The sequence below is a fragment of the Anguilla anguilla genome, chromosome 7 (assembly GCF_013347855.1).
Source record: "Anguilla anguilla isolate fAngAng1 chromosome 7, fAngAng1.pri, whole genome shotgun sequence".
Lineage (NCBI taxonomy): Eukaryota > Metazoa > Chordata > Actinopteri > Anguilliformes > Anguillidae > Anguilla > Anguilla anguilla.
In genome coordinates, this window is record NC_049207.1 from 33033040 (window position 1) to 33051168 (window position 18129).

Below are 18129 nucleotides of genomic sequence, written 5' to 3' on the forward strand. Positions count from 1 at the left end.
AGATCGAAGAGTCAAATATTTCGAATTTCCTCATGGAACACATTGAAATTAATGTACAAAACTGCTGCTGAGTAACTACAGGAAGCATATTTCTCCAGAAAACATGTTTATACTTGCTTCTGAACTGAATTTGAGTACATGTGCAAGTTATTGTATATTTGCTACGTACAATAAATACTGCATGTAAAATACATATTGTACATACATACATAGAGAACTTCTTTATCCCCATGGGGACATTTCCCTGGCAGCATGTTACATTCACATTTACGAACACACACTTATACCAAGAAACATGCTATCATTCACGCAACAGAAAGGCTGGGCAGCGAAATACATACATACCAATACAAATTGGACATATACACGCCTATTCAATCAATCTTGACTGTGAGAGAGCCATCCACACATATGTTTGGCCTGTCCATGTAGTGCATGCTTATACACAGGGCCAAGTGACTTGAAAGAACTGAGGAAATATTGGGTAGCATTGCTTTGAAATGCATCTTATGTCATTTCGGTGAGGCAAGATAGCCTATATTGTTTGTAGTACCGTAACTTGGCGTCATTTTGATATCAATACTTTTGAGTAACTTGGCATTTTTGTATGTTGAAAACGTGTTTTTTATGAGATATAATTTACATTATTGTGAAAAATTCAGAAGAATGACTTAGTTGTGGAAACTGGTTCTGAGACTGAGTGTATTCATACAGAAAATGTGTGAATTTGGTTGTACTGTATATAATTGACTCAATACAGTTGAGTGAAGGCGCGAGTTGTGTGCTGGTTTGTTCATCCATCTCCCCTCACTATTTCCCCCCGTTTAAGGGCACAACACTTTCAGGGTCTGGCAAGCGCTGAAGAGCCTGGCACTGTTGAGGAAAAAACTTAACATAGAAAAAGCTCACGCTGCCATAAAATGTAGGAGTCATGATAGGAACCTGGGAAACTTACAACAATGCTAGTTATTTTTAGATTTGCATCCACAGAAACTTGCATGCAGAGGGAGGGAAAATATTTTAAATTGTAGAAACAATGCGGAGCATTCTGAGTGAAATGATGTGGGTGCAATCAATGCCGCCCAGAACACCAGGGAAACCTGTAATGTCATGATGTTCTTGTTTCACCTTTTGAGGTTGGGAATTTAATAAACTGCTGGGCAACCATCACAGGAGCATCTGTAACATCAGATATTACTGTGCTTATGGTTGACTGGCTTGCACCAGCAATTAAGTTTGAAAGGAGCCACCAGCATAGAATGCCAACAGCATAAAGTTCTTTGTCTTCAGATAAGGGATAATGTTGTATGAATATGCTGCCTTGTAAATGATTCTTCATAAGCTAACATAATAATTTTATGCTGTCTCTATCTCTATTCTGAAAGAGATGATGAGATGATCCAAGCAAAATTCTGGTGAGGTCTGCTGCTGCTATATATATATATATATATATATATATATATATATATATATATATATTGAGTTGATTGGATTGACAGGTGCCTTTTTTACGTCAATAACAGCATGCAGACTTGTTTTTAATAATATATTTTAGTAACAGATGTGCGGAAGCCATTAACCTCTTAGCGCCAAGCCCCTAGTGGTCGGCACGTCGGCGTGCCGAGATTACTAAACTCAGACATTAGGTGCTACTGCAACCAATTTATGAGTTAAAAACAGAAACGCATTGTTTTAGTTTCATTAGTAGACGATACACGACAACTATGCCGAATACGGAGTTTCGCAGTGCCACCATTGCCGCTCTGTTCGTTCATTTAACACGCACCCCCTCCCTGCAGTCTCATCTAGAAAACACCCCCCACCCTTGACATAATGGACAATATTGTCTATCTTGGCGTTCATAAAAATATTCTTTCACCACTAAAAAATCGTATTCCGTCATAGCAACAAGATAAACCCGACAATAGCCCTAAGACATGCCTATGCAGCAGTGAAAACGCTGCTCACTGAATAACGAAATAAACGAGAAAAAGTTTTAAAAAATGATACCATGTCATTCTACAGTCAATATCTGGGACTAAATATTGAATAAATATACAACCTTACCATTGGTTTTACGCAGAGATGTCCCTTTTGAGACTGAGTGGTCATATATTGTCTTGGACAATCCGTTTGGGAAACATACGCGCTTGTGTGATGCCTAGGTACCTTCCAAAATAGCTGTGCGTAATACCACACCTGTTGTTTACGGCGTTGTCGCCCATTTTAGTACAGTCTAGCTTGATTGACAATTCATTTATTCAGTAGGTGAGAGTATAAGCTTTCTAACTACATATAACATGTCTAATTTGGCTTTTGGAATAGCGTTTTATAGGTCAGCGTAACCGGAAATTTTCTTATCATCACATTCAATTACGCATTCACGTGGTAGCAGTAAAACAAAGACGCTGCTAACGAAACCTTGTCAACGATTTTTCGAAATTTCTTGGAAAATACTATTATTATTGAGGAATTCTGAGCATAGCTAAACCATATGTTTGCCGATAAACCTAGCTGACATAGTTTTCTGGTGTAAGACAGGAGCGGATAGAACTATATCATTGATTTCCTGTCTCTGTCTCCATCTACTGAAAACAGATAAGATTTCATCATTACTATGTAAGTATTACTGCTCAAAATACTTCGGTTATATACGTTATTTTTGAAATTGAGTGTCTTTAAATAGGTTAGTGGTATTATATAATGTGGATATTTCACACTGTAATGTAAGCGTTAGTTAGTACTGTAATAGTAGTTCTACATATCCATCCTTAGATTTTATGATTTTATGACTCAGTCCTGATGGCTGAAATAGTGCTGGATTACACTTTACAAACATAACATTACATAACAATCACTTTGCAGATGTTCTTCTCCAGTTGCAGTAGTGGAGTAATTGGTGTAACTCTCAGGAATACAGAAATGTGATATCACCAAGAAGGCACAGAGACCTGTTAATAATAAACTACAGCAATGTTAAAAAACAACAATTTGTATTGTAACCTCTAGACAGATAACCTTTACAAAGCTATTACTATGTATGATATTATTCAGATAAATCCAAAGAAAGATAGAGAAAAAGAAAGATTATGTAAAGTGAGGCAGGGAAGCCATGGTGCAATTAGAAGAGGTGAGTGCTCAGTTGGAATATGGCAGAGATTCTGCTTTTGGGCAGTTGGAAGCTCATTTCAACACCAGGCGACCAGGACAGGACGTGATCCCTGAAGTGCAGGTACGAGGAGGTGGGGGAGGTGGGCACGTTTTGTTTTGGAATGAATGACAATTTGCATTCTTCTGTTGTAGGCATGATATAACAGCTAACAGCTATCCCTCCAAGGGATCCCCTAGAAGACTGCAAGAATTACAGAGTTGGCCAAAATAAAGGAGACATGGCTTGATCCATAATAATCTGTGAATACATTTGTAACCTTTCATGGAATGGGCTCCTGTATGGTTCCTGTATGGTTCAGTGTTCTCAGCTGGGGCGTGCAGGTGCACTTGCATGCAATTAATGTCTTCAAGTACCCCAGGCAATCCAGAGTTCACCATGAACTCCTGTTTTACCTGTTATTGGCTGGCAGGTGTTATGGGGAATTGAATGTATTCATCAGACTAGGCTTCAGGTAACTGCATGTATGGCCGAACTTACGGTAGATTGGGACATGCCTCCGGTGGAACTTAGGGGATACTGGAACCCACTCACACAAAATTTAGGGCAGCCGTGACTTTCACAACAACAGGGAGTGCATAGGGACAGCAGGCATTAGCCTCCAGCTCATCTGCCAGGAGATGACAGATGTTTGTTACAGCCTGGTGTGATAAATGCAATTTACGACAACATTCCTCTTTGCTGAGGGACAGGTAGCCTATGTGGTCCATGGCCAATTGACCCTCTGCCTCCATTCCTCCAATCCTTTGTCCAATTAGGTACTCCATGTGGGTGGCTGCACAAATGAATAATATATTAGGGAATGCACCAATATTTAAGTTCAACAAGTGATGTTTTGTTGAACTTGTCATTTAACAAGCATCAGATATTTGATCTGCTGATCTTTACAAAGTTTCTTCTGGATCTTGACAGATATACTCAACTTCATGAGTCTGTTTAAATACTGATGTTTTTGCCATGTTTTATTTTTTCATTACTTTGATTATCTAATTTGGATTAATATAATTACTAACCATTTAGAAGTTTATTTTTTGTTTATTATAATGCACACTCCTGCGTGTGTAACAGAGAGGAAGGTGTACATGCATTGCCCACCCACCAATGTAGGCACATTACTATCTTAACATTGTTCCCTTAAACTAACAAAAAAACAAAACCACTACGACATGACTTAAGATCAGGTATTTGTTGGTCTAAGCACAAATACAGCTGCATCAAAATAGCATCACAATGCATCGTGGTTAAATAAAGGATAATAAATAATAAATAAATCTGACCATACTTCACCTTTAGGCCAACATGCCCAGATGGGCACAAATTAATTTGCTATTTAAACAACATGGGAGCTGGATGAGAAAGTGACAACTGCTTCGGTCTGAAACTAGAAAAGACACTTGCATTTGGGTTACGGTTAAGTGTAAGATAGAGCCCTCTGATTAATAAACTGATTTCACGGATGTATTATAAAAATGGCCTGTGCAAAATTGTCAAAGACAAAGAGAAAGTTCTTAGGAACAGCAGCATGCAAATTAGAGACATAGGGCCAATATTCCATTTAATTGCATTATTCTTTGTCCTTTAGATAAAAATGAAAGCTATCTAGCAAGTATGTTTTTGTTGACATTTACAAATGAATGGGGAAGTAAGGAAACGGAGTTATGCTTGATTGTGGTTGGCCTGAATCTGCAATGTTGCCAGCTTGATATATATTTTTTTATTTCTTTTGAGGTGGCATGACTCAAGGCAGAATGCTGCTCCACATCCCCTGTCTTCCTAGCTAACCAGATAAAAGCTGGTCAATAGATCAATCCCACCTGCAGGGACTTACAACTGTCATTTACAGAGCCATGTTCAATCTAACCACAGAGTAGCCTGTGCTTAACTTTGTCTAATTCAAGCCTGAAACTGTAGTGCAAGTTTTTGGGAACTATTTTTGGAGAGGAATGGAATCCAAGGAAATCATTTGGTTGGACGGAGAAAAAATGCTCTTTGCCCAATCAAACACTTTTCTTAAATTCCATTTTCTCATACTGCAAATCAATGTGACCTATTGCATGTAAACAAGTGATATTTCATGGATGTGCTTCATGGATGAATGAAAATTTTTCTGGGTTGGTAAAGTTTCTTGCTCCCCCATATGTGAATTTGTCTGTACTCTGTCAACAAGCTAATTTCATACCATGGAGTGCACTGCCAGATGTCCCATGTCACCCTTCTGGCCTGTTCAGTGCTGGACACCAATTTTGGTTCATAGTTGTGTTGAGTGTTAGAGTTCACAATATTAAAAAAATCATAGAATGGACTTATTTCCAGGCCACTTTGTGCATGCTAGGCCTCTTCCTCCAGTTGTTATGAAAAGCAAATGTATCAAGGAATTTTCAATGAAGGCGCTTGTCGACTGTAAGGTATTCTAATTTTGTTTTCATCATAAAATTAGCTGCAAATTAAGACCCAATAAAACAGGTGAGGTGAATTAATTATGCAGTCTACTACTAACATATTTAAATTTAATGGATTGATTTTTTCAGTTTTTATATTTTTCCATTAGCCATAAAAATTCTGTATATAAAAAGTGAAGAGCCATCTCTTAATGTATCCCATATTTAGAGCAAATTACATACATACATACATACAGACAGAACACACACACACACACACACACATACATACATACATACATACATACATACATTCATGCATGCATACAGTACAGGCCAGAAGTATTAGGCCACCTTTTTTTAAAATTTACTTTTGGTAGGGAAGAATTCAGTTAATTATGTCCATGTATTGAATAAGAAAGTATGCTCTTTTTTCAATTTCTACCTACAATAACGCGAAAAGATGAATTTTACTTAGATTTAATTATCTTAAGACAAAACTTTCCAAAAAAAAAAAAAACCGCTTGTGGCTTTAAGTACCATTGAGTAAATTATTGAAAGTCAGGCATTTTGCAAAGTGGGAGGTGGAGGGGGTGGGAGGGAGGTAGAGGGGTATTTGAATGGAGAGAAATCTAACCTACCTTAAGTTTTTTAAAACATGTAGCCTAATACCCTTAGCCTGTAGTGCAAGTAAAATTGGTATTGAAATTGCAAGAAATATGGCAAAGCATGGCAAATATAACAAAAAAAAGGTATTCTCTTGTGAACATTAATGCCCATCAGCTGGACCCTTCTGAGTGTCTACTGAGCTCTGCATTTGGAAATGTTAAACTGCTTCACAATTTCACACTGGGAATAACCATGGTGTAATATGTTTACTTGGCTCCACACATCTAAGCCTAACTCCTTCTTCTGCCGCATTTCGTTCAAACAAAATCATGTTTAAGATTATTTTTAAGTTTGTGTTATTGTTGGTAGAAATTGTAAAAATAAAAAAAAAGGCTGTATGTTGGTTATTTAATAAATGTAACTCAATTCTGTACCTAAAGATTAAAAAAATAATAATAAAATAAAAAAAACAGGTGGCTTTTGCCCAGTACTGTACTGTACAGTACATACATAATATGCATACAACTGGATCCTTACTGAGGCAATTTGTCTATAGCATCAGTGTTCCCCTTTCCAGCAACTTTCTGGTTTATAAGGCCCAGTTGACCACTATGCCAACATATGGTATTCCTTTCTTCCTCAGGCTGTCTGCATCGCCTTGCACTGATGCACTCTGTGGCCCATCTTAAAATCAGTCTTTCAGCTAATTTTATGGGTTTTCATTGGCTCAATTATCCTTAATTTTGCAGTCGGGACAGAATGAAGCAAGCCAACAAATCTCTTGAAATTCCACCACCAGTTAGCCTACTACATACAAACCCCCCTGACCATTTCTCATGTTTGAACAGAATTTGTCCTGATGTAATAAGACTGAGTGACTATAGTAAGGACTGGATTGTAAAAGCCCTGCACTGCCAAGGAGGGTAGGGTCGCCAAATTTATAATTCGTGAAATACGGACAACATGCACAGCTGGAAGCGAACGAGGAGGGGATCTGTCGGAACAGATCTACCAAGGGGCCTGACTGAGCAACAAATAATCCTGTCTGCCGTTTCCCTACACCACACTGGAATATCGTAAAAGCATTTGAACACAGAAACAGAACATTTCAGTGGAGTAGGCTATATTACGCGTTTCGGCTAGCCTATGTGTAAATGTGTATCCTACTTAAAATTCCAAGTGGAGTCGAAAAGAAAATCCAAATTCAAACATCAATCCGTGACGGGAAGCGGTTAGCATTTGGACGGCGCTGTTAGTGTTCATACACATTGTTCTGGAAATGGTGCTACTATCTTATAAGAGATTTTTTTTGCAACCGAAATTTACACATAGCCTATTGCAATCCTAGATCTAGTCATATTTGAATTTTGTTAGTTCGGTGACGGGCTGCTTATTTCTTAATAAAATAGGCCCATGTGTAGTGATTCTGTAGTGACTGAATGACAGCTGCTGTAAATTTAGAGACTTTGGGCCAATATTCAATTTAATTCCATATTCATTCACTTTAATTTTAATAAATCATAACCAGTGAACTCGCCCCCCCAAAATTATAAAGTTATATAGTATTTTAAGAAACGTATTTCGCTAGATTGTGTATTTATTCAAAATGCAGGATGAATAGCCTACTTAAAACCACTAAGCGCACCCTAATAAATGTAATTCAATATACATACACTAGGTGCAGTATAATACTAGTTTTTTCTTCTTTTTTCCATCTTGGAGCAAATCTTAGAACACCGTTATCAACAGCGAGGAGACTTAAAAAGGTTAAAATGTGAGCATCAATTTTTATCTGCTGTTAAGGCGCACCATTTTCGAAACAGATAGAAAACCCCAAGAAGTCACAGCAAAGATGGGATGTTGGCCATTCATACATGCATACATACATACATACATACATACAGTTGAATCCTTACTGAGGTAAATTTGGTTATATAGGCTAGATTGTTCTTAGTGTAGTATAAAAATAGTAAGTCTTAATCTCTGAGGCATGTATTTCTGTCATAGGTATAAACGTACTGACAAACCACAGTACCCTTTAGTCGCTAATGATATTTATAATAACGCAATCCATAATTTCTTAATATATTTTATTCTGAATTCTGCTATTGACAGAATTTACCCTTCGATTTTAAATTACTGTAATTAAATACCTTTTCATAATCTGCAGATTTACATGATTAATGGCCTACCTTACAATGAAGGAAGGTAAGACGATATGTCTGTACTATTCATTATAATTGATTACTGGGGATTTGATAGCTCGTATGGCGCGCACGCACTATTAAGCAAAGTAAAAGGTGTACAATTAGGGCACACGTGCTCTAGTCAATGAACCGCAATTTGTGCTTGATTCAAACCATTTCTGCATCATTGTGCGTGACGTTGGTTACTGTCTCCGCCTCAACCATAGATTCAGGGTCAGTTTACTCACCACAATCCAACAGAAACCCACTCTGGTCATATGATAATGGTTTATCTACGATAAATGGCTGGGGTGAAATCTGTCGAAATATTATCTGAAAGAGTTAAATCTTGTGATTTCTGGAGCCCTTATTTGTGATTGGTCAAAAGTTAGGCTATGGGCTGGACCGTGGTCCCCTTTCCACTGTTTGTGTGCATAGGGACCGTGCTCGCTCGCTGGTACTATCGGCATACAAAATTTAAATACGATTTCAGCTTCAAGCACAAAGGGAAACCGAGTCAAACTTTACTTGGATTTTCCGAGGGACGTTTGGCATAATTTCGCACATCAGAACGCAACGTCCCTAATTTCTGCGCTGGTCTTCGGTTTCAGGACCTGCTCAGTGGACACGCGAGATTTTTTACTGCTTGACTTGTCTTGACTGCCTCCCAGGCGCAATTCCTAGACTCATCGTGCATGTGTGTTGAAGGCGCTAAACACAATTCTTAAGGATCTGGATCTGTGGTGGAAAGTAACTATTCTGACCGAGCCGTCTCCACTGGTTTTTCGATTTCCAAAGAAGCAGGACACCGCCATCTGTCAGAGTTCACTGGTCTCCTCTCCGGTCTGACGAAAGAGTTTAGACCGAAAAGTTCAGACACATACGCTCAGAGATGGAGTTAATCAAACGAATGTTATCAAGATTGTTTTAAATGGGAAACAACATGGAAGTTAACTTCTGCTGTTGGTAATTTTAGGTATCCAAGATCATTCAATAAAACATTTTCTTTGTTGGCTAACTCTTTAAGTATGCTGATTGTGAAGTGCAGATGTGCATATTGCTTAAATGTTATTTTTTGTTTACTGGTGCTTCAAATTCGGACGTTAACCTTTTTACTGCGATTTGGAATGATATTTTGATGAAAACTTGAAATTATGTTTGATTATGCGGTCGTAGGCTATGTATAATTTCATTTATGTAACTACATTGTCATTTCTTAGCGTACAAATGGTCAAGAGTTATGGGAATAATAATAATAATAATAATAATAATAATAATTGTGTTAGAAATAAAAATTCCGCAACAGTAGCAGCAGAAGGAGTTACGATTGGCCGGTAGTAGAATTGCTACTTCTGCTACAACTATAATAATAATAATAATAATAATAATAATATATAAAAACCGAAAATAATAATAATAATAATAATAATAATACTGCGCCGTCTACATGTCGTAGACTAAAATCTGTACTATTTAGCGCGTAGGCTACATTTGTCGTTGTTTCAATATGTACTTGATTCACTTAAACCGGAATAGTCAATTATATGATTATTATCAAAACATGCTAATAATGTTGTATGAAATCAGTCAAATTATTGCATAAATCCGATTAAACTGCGATATGAACAGGCCGTCTCAACACGTGCCGCCGGATATGCAAATCTGAAACGCATTAGCCTGTAAAAATAAATATTTAATGGTGCATTCCGTAATTTAACAATCAAATATGTATTTTGATTTGATCGCACTGCTAGCGTCATGTTAAAAAAAGAATAGCGTTACTAACAAGAACAAGAGAGACATAATAAATGGAATAACAGCTGTTCATTTGAGTTTTATGAATAAAACCTGGGTTGCCTAGACATTCATAGATGCCTTAAGTTTAACATTTTTTATAACATAAATTCCTGTTTGTCTTCTTTTCATAGATTTGAAAACTAGAAGGCTGCCTCTGTCAGAATGGGATTTTTACAGGTTGTTCTGTTCATTTTTGAGATTATTCTACTGTCTGACTGTGCAAGGGGTAAGTATACATCTTATTTTTAAATGCATGTTTGACAGATATAAATGCATTGAGATTCCTGTAGCAATGCTCCATGAGGTAGAGCAGTGGTGGTGGTTTTGTGTTTATCTGTAGAAATTCACAGGTAGTCCCCAGTTCTTTCCCCAGATACTGACAAGGATGATGAAAAAAAGCTTAAAGACAAAACAAACTTTAAAGCTCAGTGTTTAATTCTAATTGGTGGCACGCTTGGGTCGCTTCACTTTGTCCTCCCTTACACACAAAAACCTGTCCATCTTTTCAATATGGGCTCTGTGTACATTCGCCATATTAAAGCCAAACAAACAGGGCCACCAGCTTCCTGTAGAGAGGCAAAACACAAATCTAGATAATCTTCTGTTATCCACACTCCCATGGTCAGAAAAAGTCTCTCCTTGCACTCTTTATCTCTTTTGGGGTCTCTGTTGATGTATCAGTGAGTAATGTGTGAGTATGTATCAGTGTGAAATTGTTTTTCTCCAATGTGAAGGTGTTTGTGAGACTGGTCGCGTTTTTAGACACCTGATTTGGTGAGCTGACTCCTTGTTATCTCAGGGCCGAAAGTAAAGCCAAATTACTAAAACAGGTCTTCCAGCCATACTTTGAAGAATTTACTTTCTCGGTTTAACTGTGGACGGCCAGGTGCCGTCTATGGTGTTTTGTAGGCAGAGCGTAAATTTGAACAGCCATTGTCCTCTGGACAGTTCAGAGGTGGGTGGTCCATTCTCATAATGTTCTATTATCACAGTGATAATGTGAAAATATTTTTGTGGTGGCAGGTGATAGTCAGCTTTTTCTGACGCAGGGGAGATCGCAGGAAATCTCACATCAAATCTCCTGCTTCCACCTGACTTTCAGTGTCAGCCATTGCGCCGTGTGTGTGTTTCTTGTGCATGGAAGTTTGTGAGTGATTGTAATATGCTTGTTTGTTCGGTGTTCGAGTGTAGGACGGAGTGTGGCACAGTGGGTAAGGAACGGTAAAACTGTAACGAAAGGTCGCCGGTTCGATTCCCGGGTAAGGACACTGCCGTTGTACCCTTGAGCAAGGTACTTAACCTGCATTGCTTCAGTATATATATCCAGCTGTATAAATGGATACAATGTAAAATGCTATGTAAAAAGTTTGTGTAAGCGCTTGGATAAGAGCGTCTGCTAAATGCCTGTAATGTAATGTAATGAGTGAGTTTGAGAGCAGTTGTGTGTGTATTTACAGTGTGCAGCCCAACTTGATTGCTATCTGTCCTAACAATGCCCCCTTCACTGTTGCACTACCAGGACTTTGTGGAGCTGTATAACAAAAGATGTGGAAACTAATGTGATTAGATTGGCAATTATATATTGTTTGTCATGTGATATCACTGGATTGTCTGACCAGCACCCTCAGTGGTGCGCAGTTCATGTGCAAGGAAGGGAGCAAGAAGATCATATCAGATTGTGTGTGTGTAGGCTGGTGCCTGGCAGATTTTTTTCAGATATCAACAAAAAACCTAGTATTTTATCAGGTAGATTACTAATGACGCGAACACCAGCCCTAAAATGGTCTTACATAATTCAGAATTTGAGGAAATTAAGGATGGCTAACTTTTTTCCCCCCTAAAATGGGTTTGGAAAAAGCTTAGAGCAAGAAGCCATGATAATATGAGAATCAGTGTGTGATTGTCTGGTTGTATGTGTGTTTTTATCTGTTTGTGTGTGCATGTTTGTTTCAGTTTGTTGTATTTGTTGTCTGTGGGTCTGTGTGGGTGTTTTTGTGTGTTGCTTTAATACATGTGCATTTGTTAATATGTGTATGCACTCACATTTGTGTGTATTGGAGTGGTTGTCCGTGTGTGAGTATACAGGGGTTCCGGCCGTTAAATGGCTCTGATGAATCTCCTCCAGGACGCAGGTCCTTATGCGAAAAGGCACTAAAGATAAAGAACAAAATGTCAGATTTGGCATTCCAAACATATGCAGGCAGTCATGTGAGGTGGACTGCTCACCTCTGCTTAGGACTAATGTTAGCCACCAGGCTGGGTTGGAAAGCTGATAGTGATGGAAGTGAGAGAAACAGCCTGGGGATAGTTTCTTTGCTTGGAAGTGTCATTTTCATCTCCTGGGCTGCCCTCATAAGGAGAGCTGGAGATGATGTTGGGTGACACATTTTTTCACTGCTCCCTGAAACAGCCTATGTCCTCAGCTGAGGGAGGACAGCACAAGTGTGATTGTGTGTACAGCACCAAGGCCAAACACAAGGGCAGGGTAGTAGATAGGTGACTAACCCCCAGAGCAATCTAATGCCAAGAGAAGGCCAAAGCAGCCAATTGCAGAAAAACCATAACTTTTTGACTCAACTTGAGGACCTCTTAGGCAAAGACAGAATGTGCAAATAGTACTGACTGGTTTTGGAGAGAATAACAGCTGCACGTATCAATGTCTTTCCTGTCAACTTGTTTAAAGTGGATTTCTTGAGCAAAGAGCTGGGTTGTCACAGCTGTAAATAAATGGTAATAAATGTGACCAGTGACCAGTCTATGAGGATGTTCATGATAACAGCAAATACAAATGATGGGCAAATGCAGAGACATATGCTGATCCAAAGCAAAGGAAGTAAATGTGGATTATTTGACAGCTTCCTTTTCTCAACAAACTGGCCGTGCGATTTAAGGGTTTAAACCTCCTGGTTGTCAGGCCCCCAATTCACTCCCATTCATTTTTGGGACCTCAACTAAATTCTTAATTTTAAGCACAAACTAACTATGGAGGATAGTAGATTGATAGAAGAGAGTACTAATGCATGCTCCCTGTTTTTCTCAGGTTTAGGTTAGCTATAAAAAGAGAAACTATTTTCAGATCGGCTACTGCTCACAGAAACAGCAAGCCGTAGTTTTTTAAAATGCATGAGCCCATGTGAAAATGTTACTGTGCTCAAGGATACGTTTCTTTGTAAAAGTGATTGTAAAGTGGCTGAAATAACCATAAATTATCACAGAGGGATGTATCTACTACTCCTCCACCAAATATCTATTCAAAGTAATGTCAATAACTGTACGATAATGGCAGAGTTCTTCAGAGTTGCAAGTGTAATGAAAAGGACAGTAAGCATATCAGATGCCAAATGAAAGAAATTCAGTTCGCTAAAAAAATAGCTAGCTAGCGTAATAGCTACTGGGCATAACAGATTTACTGGAAATGGAGGTAAAAGTTCTACTTCCATCTACAGTGTCAAACCTATAATTTCACTTCACATAGCTTAGCTTGACATGGCACTTAATATTAGCTAGCCTGTCATCAAGTCTGGAAAATCTGACTAACTAAGGTGTTGATGACCAACTTCAATTATGCGCTACCCCAGACTGAACCCCGATGCCCACCCACCAAACTAAGCTAGCTATCCACCATTGTCACATTGGTTGTCTATTTACCAAGCACCCCCTCCCTGCAGTCTCATCTGTAACTACACCCCCCACGCATGACACACTGGACAATAGAGTTTATCTGGGTGTAAATTAAACCGTTCTTTTACCACTAAAAATTTGTATTCCGTCGTAGCAACAAGATAAAGCCAACAATAGCCGGAGGTATGCCGGTACAGCTGTGAAAAACGCTGCTCACTGAACACTGAAATAAACATTGTCATTCTACTGTAAATATCTGTGACTAAATATAGAATAAATATACAACCTAACTATTGGTTTGACACATAGAGATGTCCCTTTCGAGTGGTCATATACATCTAGGACAAATCCGTTTGTGAAATATACACTCATTTGTAACACCTGCGTACCTTTCAAAATAGCTGTGCGTAATACCACACATGTTGTTTATGGTGTTGTCATCATTTGTAGTACAATATGGTTTGATTGACAAATAATCGTTCCGATAGATGACAGAATAAGCATTCTAACAATGTATAATATGTCTAATTTTACTTTTGAAATAGCGTTTTATAGCCCAGCATAGGTTTTGCCTCATGATAGCTGCATTACACATTCAGTCTGTGGTTGTAGTAGAAGACACTGCACCTTGCAAAATTTTATCAATGACTTTTGTCATTTCTTGGAAAATATTATTCTTGAGAAATTCTGATCATGGCTAAGGCATATGTTTGCTGATAAACCTATCTGATATACTGTTTTCTGAACTGTTAGAACTGGGGAACGACGCCATTGATTCTGTCTCTGTCTCTATCTAATGAACACAGATAAGATGTCATCATCCGAATGTAAGTGTTACTGCGGAAAATATTTCGGTTATATACGTTATTTTTGAAATTGAGTGTTTTTAAATAGGTTAGTGGTATTTTATAATGAGGATATTTCACACTGTAATGTACGCGTTCCTTGGTTTGCTAAGTAGTGTTTGTGTTTAATGCACCGAATGTGACCTGAACTCTAACATTGCCAAAATATGGTGGATGGTTTAACTCTCTGGGGTCTAAGGGTAAAATGAGGCACACTGGTGATTGTGCAATGCTCTGACATTTGTGTAAATTTCATCAACTTTATATACAGTGATTCCAAAGTGTTTCATATCTTTGTTTTCAGCACAAACTCAGCTACAACAATATGGCAGCAGTAAGTAGGTCATAATAATGTGTGGATTGTAAACTGCTCTAAAAACACACAAACTGTAAACAGTAGTTTTGAACATGCACAGGAATGTTGTAATAAAACACACTAAACAATTGTGAATAAGACTTTTGGTCACTGAAATGTGTTCTTCAAGATCTTGGGTATCAAAAGATGACAAAATATTTTAGCAAATCCAATGAGAAATATAAAATAAATTGCTAAAAGTTAGTGTTGTGACTACTATTTTTCAACACCAGGTGAGAATGGGAGGGCAAATGGCCTTTCTGTAATGAATATGCAACACAATGGTGATTGAGCTTATTATTATATTAATTTATATTATTATTAATATAATAATTTATGATTAAAGAACTGGGTGTCTGTGGCGACATTCCCGGGAAAAAATCACAAGCGGCGCATAGTTAGTGACGCGTTTTCCATCAGCCATCAGTGGTTGGTCCGCCAGAGAGGGTAGACGGAGCAAACGCAACAGGCTCGCTCTTCAACTCACTTGCGTGTGAGCGGTGTACTGTTTTTTCCGGTGTCTGCTAGTGTTAAATAGTTATTGTATGGAGTTATGGAACCCTAAAAAGTTTTTTGTGTAACATGAGAGGTCATATTATTTGTTTATGTAGATTTCGTATTACATTTGATGACAATGTAATGTTACTAAATTACATAGCCTAGCTATTTGCACAGCTAACGCTAGCTACTGGACCATGTCAAGAAAGGCAACATTAGTTTAGACAACGTTGCGCACAGTATCCATCTCTCATATCAGGTAACGTTGCGTTAGCTAGCTAGCTAATGTAATTAACACAATTTAATGTCAGCTAACAATTAGAAAAAAAGGCTAGCTAATGCTACCGACTGGTACCGACCTCGCAAAACGTCTCTCGAATGCAATGCTACCTTGTTGCAACGTTGCAATGTAGCTAACTAAAGGTCAGTTCAGATCAATGATTCGCTACGAGACTGGATGCAACTTGTAAAATTCCAAGACGTCTGATTGTAAATGTTCTAACTGCACTTGACAATTTGACAAGGTGGGTCTTTTGAGACCCCAGGCAACGGCTTCAGACGCTCTGCAATTAACCAGTTCACACCGCTGCAATTTTCTCTGCAACATTCTAAAACCGTTTCGTCTCATTGTGAATCATTGATCTGAATTGGCCTTAACGTTACCGTTATTTACACTGCCATCAAGTTCATCAATATATTATAATGATTGGAATAAAGCCGTCTTTACACAGAGCATTAACCAGGGGTATAGGTGGAGCAGAGCCAGGTCTTATTTCAGTGTAAAGATGTCAAACTGGAGAAAACTAAATAAAAGAATACAGCAGTATGGATTAGCGTCATTATTTTATTACGCTTCCACATATGGTACTTCAGCCTTGCCCTTTTTTGATGAAATCTCCTTTGTTTTTGTTTTATTATTCTTGTTCTGATTGCTAATTTAATGCCCAGCTCCGCTTTATTCTTGAACAGCTTGCTAGCAAAACCAGAAACACCAGCGGTAACATTTTGCAAGGCAGTTGTTTCAAAAATATCACACAACAATCATTCACGAGAAAGACTGTTTAGTGTGCACGAGATACATAATTGTACGAGCCGCAGCGAATCCTGCAAATTCTTCTCTGCAGTGTAAAGATGTTCATACCGGGCAAAAGGTGGATAAAGAACGTCATTAATTCTACCCCAGGTCTGCTACAGCATTTTAACCCAGCTCGGCAGTGTAAAGGCAGCTTAAGTTAGCCTTATGTTAGACAATGAATGAGTGTGTACATAACGTTACTTTTATAACAACCATTTTTTATTCAGTAAATAGTAAGTGTTATAGTTGGCATGGCCCAGGTGCCAACTGACTGACGTCACACAGGCGACACTGGTTGGATCCGGTTGGATCTCTGGGAAGTGAGGTCCAAAAACACACCTGCAACTACTGCTTTTCGCCATTGGTACCGCCAAAGAGAACGAAACAGAAATTTAAACTTTAAAGATCCCCTCCACTCAAAAACATGTTGTTAATGGTTAACTCATCTTGATAGTATGGCTTTAACTATACAGGTTTTTGTGTGGAACATTTCACCAGAGTAACCTTTTCACATACTTTCACTGTTGACAGAGAGCTTCCTCATACCTCCTTGAAATCAGATTTAGAAACGTGCACGTATGAGCAAAATTTGTAACTTCAGAAATATGTTGTGGTCCACTATGGAAAGATATGCAAATTACAGGAAAGCAATCTGGTAAACTGAAACCTTAGAGCATAGAAAGCTGACTTTTAGTGACATTGCTGTGACAGTTGGTGTGTAGACTGGTAGACTGCACAGTTTTAGGATGCAGATCCAAGGTAGGAACTTTGTTCCACTTGTTACCAAAGGAGCCTATTCTATTACAGGAATGGGTGGAATTTGTTTATGAGAACAATGGAAATTTTACCTTGTGTTTTGTTTATCAAAAAAGGTGTGTCAGCCTTTCAAACTCATACAAAATTAAAAAAAAAACACATCTAATTAATCAAGCAAGATATTATTTATTTCTTTTTATATTCAAGGCAGACATCCCATCTTCAATACCATTCAAGACAATTAACAAAAACATTATTTGAGGTGGTATTTAGGTGTTCACCTCCCAACACGTGACATGACATACGGATCTTAATTAGGTATCTTAATTAGGTATGCCATTTCTTGGGTGTGTAAAAGAGCTTGTTTTAACTAAATAATTACATGCTGCACACTGCAGGCAGGGGAAACAGCCAAATGTGACTGGAAGTGTTTGTTTTTTCTTAGTATAACAATTAGAATGAACAAAGCACCCAGAGGAAAATCTTTTGCTCGGGATAGTCTTTTCTTTAACTTTGAGAAAGTAGTAAGATCCCAATTGTACATCTTTTTGAGATCACTTCAATCTGATTTGTTGCTCTTAAACCCCCTTAGGAGAAAAGATGAGATAATGAGAGGATGAATTTGAGACTTCAGTAAAATGAATGGATATTGAATTGAGATGTGGTTGTTTCTCATGAGGTCACTATGAGAAAACTGAGACATATTTCAGCAGAATCATGAGATCCTAGGAGTCATAGCTGAGTTTTTTTTTGAGCTCTTTCTCTGATCTCATGGTCCCATGTTCAGGAGACCTAAATTAGGCTTACTTAAGATCATTTAGAGATCTCTTGTTTTGATCA

The 18129-nt window shown here is 38.1% G+C and overlaps 1 protein-coding gene across 2 annotated transcripts in view; it reads left to right on the top strand.

Annotated features, from left to right (window-relative positions):
• Positions 1 to 8706: 8706 nt before the first annotated feature.
• fgfrl1a (fibroblast growth factor receptor like 1a) overlaps positions 8707 to 18129 on the top strand; it is a 279720-nt gene continuing 270297 nt past the window's right edge. For both annotated transcript variants that reach the window (XR_004766231.1, XM_035427000.1), the window contains exons 1-2: positions 8707 to 9318; positions 10271 to 10365. Coding sequence is in view for 1 of the 2 variants with exons in the window: in XM_035427000.1 (XP_035282891.1) it covers positions 10302 to 10365 (64 nt within the window). In the remaining variant the exon portion in view is untranslated. The remainder of the gene's footprint in view (positions 9319 to 10270; positions 10366 to 18129) is intronic.